This window comes from Sinocyclocheilus grahami, unplaced genomic scaffold (genome assembly GCF_001515645.1).
Source record: "Sinocyclocheilus grahami isolate Dianchi unplaced genomic scaffold, SAMN03320097.WGS_v1.1 scaffold606.1, whole genome shotgun sequence".
NCBI lineage: Eukaryota > Metazoa > Chordata > Actinopteri > Cypriniformes > Cyprinidae > Sinocyclocheilus > Sinocyclocheilus grahami.
This window is the reverse complement of record NW_015505785.1, coordinates 532,518-541,179: the sequence shown is the minus strand read 5'-3', so window position 1 is coordinate 541,179 and position 8,662 is coordinate 532,518. Positions and strand designations below refer to the sequence as shown.

The window sequence follows — 8,662 nt, the reverse complement described above, 5'->3', positions numbered from 1 at the left end:
TGTAACAATTTGCCCTAACCAAATGTAACAGTTTAGGTGAAATAGAATTAAACCCATTCATACACTCTAGGTGAGGTATCCACTTCAAAGATTTCTGAAAATTCAGAATAGGAATAGAAGGTACCATCCTTTTTTAACAAATCTAAAACAAAAATTACACCTTTGTCAAACCAGTTTTTAATAAAGACAGTTTTTTTCCATGCAGCACATTCTGATTAAGAATTCATTAGTTCATCTCTCGAGTCTTTCAAATCGTTTGTTCTTTTGTCACGTGACGTGACAGCATTGGCTAGAGAAATTAGTTAATTTACAAGCTTCCTTACAAACGGGTGCATAGTTATCATCATTATTATAATTATTATTATCATCATTATTATAATTATTATTTACTCTTACAGTTACGTGATGCGTTTCTGGTCTCAAATTGTAGCTTTTTACTTCTTACAGTTTCTAAATGTGTGAATTTCTGTCATGATGGTTATTTTCCATAACACTGAATGTTATAACAAAGGTAATAAAGAGTCGGTTATTATTATTAAGTCTCTTTCCGGCTCAGACTGCATAGGGTAAGCTTATGGGGCTGTCACGTGATGAACGAGTGACTCGAAAAACCCGAAGACTCGAGAGATGAACTAATCAATGAAAATTCACCTTATATATTTAATAAATGCATGTTATAGATCTTGTTGTGAACAAATAATTTGTGCAATAGGCTATATGTAATTTGTAAAAAAAAAAAAATTACCTCATAATGTCTAATCAAAATGTCATAACTGGACCTTCTGGTGAAAACAATAGACTTCTCTCTGGTGACATATACAAGACTTCTCCTGTCATTGAGTCTGATTAAACCCTGCCTCAATAAGTTTGCTTTCATCTGCCTCCACTTTGAGTCGATGCCTACATCTCAACAAAAGTCAGAACCCTAGGGCTGAGAGTATGGAAGAGTTGCCTTTTCCTCATCATTTGGTACATTTTCAGGGCATGGATTTGGATTCCAGATCAATTAGACCTGCTCTTGCAATAGAGAGGAGTTTGGCTATAGCAAAGATCCAGGTTCATCAGCATCTTCTGTATGTGGATGAGCTACTCACTGAATACTCAGCATGGGCTGATATGCTTTCCTTGTCCTTCCCCATCTTTGGGCTGCTCTGAGCTGCGTAGTACTGGAGAGAGGTTATGACTGGTCCTATAGCCTTTGTACTGGTTGATGGTGCCATGGTTCAGTCTTCTTTTACCCCTTACCTGCTTGCTTCCATCCCCTGGGATGTTAAAGCCGTGCGGCTGGGCCCTGGGGTTGAACAGCATCTTACACAAACAGGAACACTGTCTCAACCAGATCTCCCTCAACATGTTACAGTATGTGTGACAAATATATAGAAACGGATTAGTTTATGGTACACAGACCAGGTTCTTAATCCATTTCATTGTCCTATCAGTTCAATGCTGTAGATTCCTATGGCACTGACCGAATACTGGGCGGTTGCCATCAAAACTTATAGGGCTAGTTCACATAGGGTGACCATACATCCTCTTTTGCCCAGACATGTCCTCTTTTAGGACCTAAAAAATGCATTTTCTAAATCGCCCAAATTGTCTGGGATTAGGCGTTTGCTTTCGACAGTCGCCATTCATTGTTTGCATTTTTGTATTAGAGCCCTGCCAGGGGCTGTTTTCTTAATCCTGCTTCCGCTGAATTTCTGACCATTATCGCCCGCTCCCGTGATTTTTGTATCCAGTGCTCCCTCAAACATTCTAATATTGCATAGGCCTATAATTTTCGCTCATTAGGGAGCCACAATCAATATGCGGGGTATTTAAATCTCTTTTGAATGAGCGCTCGCTGTTCACTTTCACTTTTGATTTTGCGATCACGCACGCTCTGTGTAAAGGAAGATCAGATATTTGTCAATGAGCTCAGTCCGCGTTTTTGCCCATGGAATTGGGCTATTTTTAAACTGTTGCTATAGGTTGATTTTCCCATGTGGGCTAAAGGTTTGAAATGTTGCAAAAATTACATTTGACTGAAATGCTTGTATTGAAACATTTTGCATTCTACCCAGAGCCGTCGCTAGTGGGGTGAAAGGTGGTGACGATTATATAGGGGCCCACAGCTGTGTCGGTGTCCTTCATGTTAATTCAAGAAAAATAAAAGAAAGAAAATCACTCACTGCTCTTGCCTGAATAAATGTTTTGTTTTAACTAGAACTAATATATGTTTTATTTATACAGTGAAGACTATGCAATGCTATTTTACATTTGATTATTCGGTTTCTGTACCTGAATACAAACTTGAAAAAACTACATTTTAATTTCTATCTTTGTTCTATTTATTTATTTGTGCTATTTACATGATTTCAGACAGGGCCCATACAAACCCCAGCTACGGCCCTGATTCTACCTATGATAAAACTGTGCTAGATGTTAAGTTTTGTGAAGGAGGGCCACTGGTAGGAATCTTTTTAGCTGTGTTTATGATCAATATGCATAACAGTGACTGTAAAATATGTATTTTAGGTATGGAAATTACATTTTGAGTTTTGACATTTAGGATTGCGCTACTTTGGTGCTTTCAGCATTACTTTAACCACCAACCAACCAAACCCTAGCCCCCCGCTCGCCCGCACCCACTGTCCTCTTTTTGGAAAACTAAAATATGGTCACCCTACGTAAATGTTTATAAATGAGGCTCCTGGTCTGGTCAGCATCAAGGCCATGATCATGAAGGACCTGCTTTGTTGGACAGGCCATATTATACAAATGGACAGTTCCTGTTTTCAATGTCAGATTCCCTATAGAATGCTGTCTCAAGGCCACAGGCATCATGGTCATCCAAAGAAGCGTTACAAGGACTGCATCAAAGAAAGTCTGAAGTACTTTGATTTCCCTGAGGCAGAACTGGAATCCAGAGCCGAGGACAGAACCAACTGGTGAGTAGCAATCAACCAGGCCTTAAGAAAGTTCGAACAATGTCGATGAGAAACTTGCATGGGTGCCAGGCAATGCAGGAAGAAATCTAAAACTGCTCTACTGACAGTGTCCTTCTCGTGCCCTTATACTGTCCCAAAGTGTGCGCACACAGAAAAGGCCTTATCAGTCACACACGCTCCCACCACAGAGGAAGACTGCACAAGAAGTGACATCACCGGAACCGATAGTCAACCGCCAAGGTGTAAAATTATTTAACATGATTAGAAATTAAGATGTGCTGCGGCAGAAATAAATCAGAAACAAAGATGATACAGTGCACATATTTACAGTATGCCAAGAGAGGACTGATGAAATAAGTTTTTGTGAATATTACTTCCATGTTAGAGTATAAAATAAAAGTCTTCAGGGTCAAAGACACCCTAACTATTCTGCATTCTCACAAACAATTAATTAGTTTGGAAGTTTTATAATTAAGATAATTTATAATTAACAACCAGCTGAATGAACAACCAGCAATTGGAGGAGCACGCTTCAAGTTGCCCAAGAATCTCCTAGGATCACCATTGGAGAATTTCAGGTATTAGTTGGGTCTTGGGGTCAGAAAGTCTCCAAAACTACAATCAGATATCACCAACATAATCACAACTCACAAATTTGGGAAGGTTGGAATGAAAAAGTCTTTACTAAGATCAAATAACAAGCAAGTGTCTACATTACAGTTTGCCAGATGTTACTGGAACCTTCAATGGGACTGAGTGCTAGCTAGACCAAAACAGAGCCTTTTGGAAATAAACACCAGAAGTGGGTTTGGCACAGGCAGAAATACAGCCATGCAAAATATCTGCTGTGAAGTATGTTGGCGGATCCTCCAACAGGACATTGATCCAAAGCACACCAAATTCACTGACCACAGAACGAAGGTTTTGCCATTGCCACCCCAGTCCCCTGACCCAAACCTTGTAGAAAACCATACGATGAGCTGCTGTGGAGAGCATGGTCACAGAATCTGAAGGATCTGGAGAGATACTATATGGAGAAGTGCTGTCAGATCCCTAGCTATGAGTTTACAGGCTCATTAGTTAAACATTATAGGAGAAAACTCAGCTGTTATCTTGACATCGGGGCATTGTATTAAATTAAGGCTGCCAATAACTGTGGCACACATGTATGTGATATATATATATATATATTTAATTTATGATTACTTTAATTTTAGGTTAGATTTTTTTCACAGTATGTTTTGGTCATATTTGGGTCCCACTATTTGTACAGTAGAGGGCGCGAGCGTCGCTGCTCCACGCTCCAGCTCGGTTGGTGGCGGTAATGCATCAAAGACAAGCCAATACAACTCAAGAAGAAAAAAGGGATCGCGGCAGATCCCAGGTCAGCTCCTAATCTACAATTATCCCTGTGTGCACGTCATCAGTTCGTGAACGCGTGTGTGCTGGGCATTTAAAGCAAAAGGTTTGTTTATTCACGCGAGTGCCTTATAATATGCATGTGTGCAGTTCGATTAATGAATACATTGACACATTGCATGATTTTATTGCTCGATTGTGTTTTGTGAAAGGTAACACTTGTTAACCGGCCATTCAGAGTCTATCGAAGGCTGCAATAAAATATAATTGTATGCAATGACCTGCATTTACATGACATTTTATTTGTTTTGTAGGTGGGGATGGAAAACCATTTTTACATTGTTATCGTCTACACATTGATGTCTTTGCACGTTTTGTTAGTCCAAGGAGCCAGACAGGGTCAAGACGTAAAATGTGGAGGTATTTCAACTTTTTTTTACACTTTTTATAATTTACTGTGCATATATGTTAACATTCATGTATGCATGTATATATTTTTATACCCAGACAGCCATTGTGGATTAGTTGTCTTGAAGGACAAAGAAACATCAGGAATGTAATACACTTTCATAAATGCAGCTTCAAACTGTTTTATAAATAATTGTGCTTTGTGATTAAGGAGTTTTTCTGAATTGCATCACGCACATGTTTTTCCCCAGCGTGCAGGGCATTAGTCGATGAAATGGATTGGGCCATATCACAAATAGATCCCAAGAAAAGGATCCAGACCGGATCATTTAGGATTGATCCTGATGGCAGTCAGTCAGTAAGAGAGGTGACATATTTTAGTTTCATAATGACATACATTTTTGTTTGACACCAACTTACAGATCTTCATGTATTTGTTTTAATGTGCTCAGGTTCCCTTTTCCCGCTCTGAGAGTCATCTGCTGGAACTGATGAAAGAGGTCTGTGAGAGGATGAACGACTATGGTGAACGGGTTGAGTGTGCCACCGATCGGAAGACATACGAGAGACATGCATCCCGTGATGGCACTGCCATGGACCTTTCTGATGTGACCTTTGACTCCAGAGTCAGCTCTAGTTTAAAGTTTGCTGTGAGAATGTTTCCCCCCCCCCATTTCTTCACGTCTTTAATTTTTAAGCCAAACCTTAAAGGGGTGGTTCACTGTTTTTTGTTTTTCTAGGCTTGATTGTGTTTATGGGGTGCAGTCTAACATGTTAATGCTTAGTTTTTTTTAAAAACGCATTATTTTTCACATAATTTACCTTTATTCCACACTGCTCTGTCCCTTCTCTGAGAAACACGCTGATCATTTCCTGTTTTTATGAAGCCCCTCCCTCAGAAATAGGCGATGGGCTCTGATTGGTTAGCTAGCCCAGTGTGTTGTGATTGGCTAAACTGCCTATTGCACGCGTTTTAATGGTAGGCCTATGTTTGTTGTTGTCTCATACTTTTAGATACACTGTTATTTGTAAATGCTACTGCTTATGTTAGCTTTTAATATACAGTTTTATCCTGATTAAAGCTTTAATACTGTACGGCAACTCTACGCACCATGTTTAACGCTTCTCATAGCTATGTGAAAATAAGTGTATAATTGTAACAGTTCATCGTTGGAGCTGAGCTGAATGAGAGAGAGAGAGAGAGAGAGAGAGAGAGATATGCAGAGCAGGGGGACGTCAGGAACAGTAACAAGAACTGCTGCTTTAAAACATTGATTTTGAAACTTGTGAATCCATTAGAATCGTTAGAAGACAGAATCGCGTTTCATATATGAATAGATTTTTTCATGCACCTCTAGTTTTCTCTTCCTCTTCTCTAAAGCAGCGCATGGCCTCGCCCCCTTTGCTGCCTTTTCCCGAGGGTGGGGTTTGTTACGTCACGAACCCGGGAAGTAACTTGCTGTAGTCCCTACCAGCCGTTTTTGTAGGCATTAAACTGCCAGAATTTTAAAAGACATAGAAGATATCTCCGTTTGCATTGAACTTTCAGCTTTGTAACTTTGCAGATATTGTTTATGCTCCAACAGCAACATTAGACACTAACTAACGTTAAAAAAGTGAAATCGCAATCAACCACCCCTTTAAATTGTATTTGCAATTAGGATGCAATTTTCTGCTGATTCGATGCAATAATTGCACACTATTTATGAAATGCTGTTTGAAAAACATCTGAATTTCCTGATCCGTTTTAGAAATAGTCTTTCTTTTCACAGTGTGAAACAATCGTTGAGCAGCACGAGGATGAACTTATTGAATTCTTTGCTCATGAGACAGACAATGTTAAAGACAAGCTCTGCAGTAAGAGGACAGGTAATGCTGTAAATATGGATATATGACCTATGAACTTCACATGATACGTGTCTCTAGATTATCTGAAGTTCTTTTAATTCACCATAGTCACAAGCTACACGCATTTACCTGTACAAAAAAAACCTGTTAAAAACACCTTTTCAAGCATATTTAACAATACGTACAATATTGTGTAAAATATTCAGAAAGGACGTCTGGAACTGTATCACCAATACATTCTCTTTTACTACATTGCATATGTAATTTTATTTCTTTAACTCCTTCCACAGATCTCTGTGACCATGACCTGAAGATACCTCATGACGAGTTATAACATGAGCCGAGCACATCATGACAGCTTTACCTTCAGAAAACAATGTTCTACTTCAGTAAACAGACTGATTCTCTTACTTGTTGAGGACGCTGAACATACAGAGATCTACTTAAGTGATGTTAGGCAAACATTACATAATGTACTTGACCCTATGGGTTAACAGTTGACATGTTCAACTGTATTAATGGCATTACCGTCAAAACTGTTCATAGTCATTAATTAAAGCTGACTTTCTACAGCTAAAAATTTGATCTCTTTATGAGTCTCTCCAATGGCATACTTTTATATTTAAATGTCTTTGGATGCACTTAATGTTTAGTTTAGAAGATATCTTTCAGTTTATTTATTATAAGCACAGATGTAGCACCTCGAGTTCCTGGTTCTAGTGGTGATGTTGTGTCTTGATGTTTTTTCAGGTCATGAATCTGACCAGATTACTAGTCCTTAAATCTTAACCAATTAGGTTACCACCGTTTTGTATGGAAGTGAATATCAGTTAATCCACATTTGTGTTCACTTGTTTTCTTCCCACGTACAAGTCTTGGGAAGTCGTGGCCTAATGGTTAGAGAGTCGGACTCGTAACCCAAAGGTTCGAGTCTCGTACCGGCAGGGATTGTAGGTGGGGGGAGTGAATGTACAGCGCTCTCTCCCACCTTCAATACCACGACTGAGGTGCCCTTGAGCAAGCCCAGGGAACCCCCAACTGCTCCCCGGGCGCCGCAGCAAAAAATGGCTGCCCACTGCTCCGGGTGTGTGTTCACGGTATGTGTGTGTGTTCACTGCTGTGTGTGTGCACTTAGGATGGGATAAATGCAGAACAATAATTCCGAGTATGGGTCACCATACTTGGCCACATGTCACGTCAGGTCGTCCATGCAAAACAAGTCTGACCTAAAGAAACGTACGTTGCTATTTTCATTAAAAATGAAAAAAATAAATGATATATATATTAAAATGTATTTTACAATGTCTTTTGTAGTCATTAATGGATGAATGTCAAAATGCTATCATTAAAGCTTTTACATGTGAATATTTTGATAGATATTCACAATTTATTAATGGCTCAGTTTTTTTGGTGAATGTGCAGAGTCTTTCATCTTTCCCAAAAAGACTCATGGCTGTATTAGATCAAAAGGGTGCTTCTACTAAATACTGAGCAAAGGGTCTGAATACTTAGGACCATGTGATATTTCAGTTTTTCTCTTTTAATAAATCTGCAAAAATGTCAACAATTCTGTGTTTTTCTGTCAATATGGGGTGCTGTGTGTACATTAATGAGGAAAAAAAATTTACTTAAATGATTTAAGCAAATGGCTGCAATATAACAAAGAGTGAAAAATTTAAGGGGGTCTGAATACTTTCAGCTGTATGTTTTTACATTGTCCTGCCTTTTCAGACTAAAATACATTATTTTAGTTTACTTGTAGAGGCCCATAGTACCTCAAGATACTTTGAATTAAGACTTTTATAAACTTTTTTTTTTTGTCTCTCATGTTATAACTTGGTTATCTTTCTCTACTCATTAATACTTCTTTAATTTACTTTTTAAATTCATTTTATATTATTTGTTTTGTTTTTGTTAAGAAAGAGGCTTGTTGAATTTGTACTGGTCAGACAAAGTCAAATTGAGCATCAGGAAAGATGCAGCTGAGATTATTCAATAAACTGCTCATTTATCATAACTTCATCTCCTACTTTCTGCTATTCCCTGCCTTATGCACTGATAGAACTGTTGACATGACTAGTTTTGGAAAGCAGACAAAATTCAGTGTTAACTGCTTT

General features: G+C 38.6%; 1 protein-coding gene across 2 annotated transcripts; it reads left to right on the top strand.

Annotated features, from left to right (window-relative positions):
- Positions 1–4,337: 4,337 nt before the first annotated feature.
- On the top strand, positions 4,338–7,472 carry cnpy2 (canopy FGF signaling regulator 2). Of its 2 annotated transcripts, none has more exons than XM_016241011.1 (6): positions 4,338–4,395; positions 4,604–4,709; positions 4,949–5,064; positions 5,150–5,347; positions 6,470–6,566; positions 6,836–7,471. In XM_016241011.1, the coding sequence occupies exons 2-6, from the start codon at positions 4,610–4,612 to the stop codon at positions 6,877–6,879; spliced, it is 555 nt and encodes a 184-aa protein (XP_016096497.1). In that variant the 5' UTR covers positions 4,338–4,395; positions 4,604–4,609; the 3' UTR covers positions 6,880–7,471. The 2 variants fall into 2 exon arrangements, with proteins under 2 accessions (XP_016096497.1, XP_016096499.1); XM_016241013.1 differs by lacking the exon at positions 4,338–4,395 and adding an exon at positions 4,420–4,501 and having other exon boundaries at positions 6,836–7,472.
- Positions 7,473–8,662: the final 1,190 nt, after the last annotated feature.

Bases quoted from the DNA above. Each gene is read 5' to 3' on its own strand.
- cnpy2 (XM_016241013.1), top strand. From the start codon at position 4,610: ATGGAAAACCATTTTTACATTGTTATCGTCTACACATTGATGTCTTTG. The intron at 4,710-4,948 runs GTATTTCAACTT...GTTTTTCCCCAG, and splicing joins TCAAGACGTAAAATGTGGAG to CGTGCAGGGCATTAGTCGAT. The intron at 6,567-6,835 runs GTAATGCTGTAA...CTCCTTCCACAG, and splicing joins GCTCTGCAGTAAGAGGACAG to ATCTCTGTGACCATGACCTG.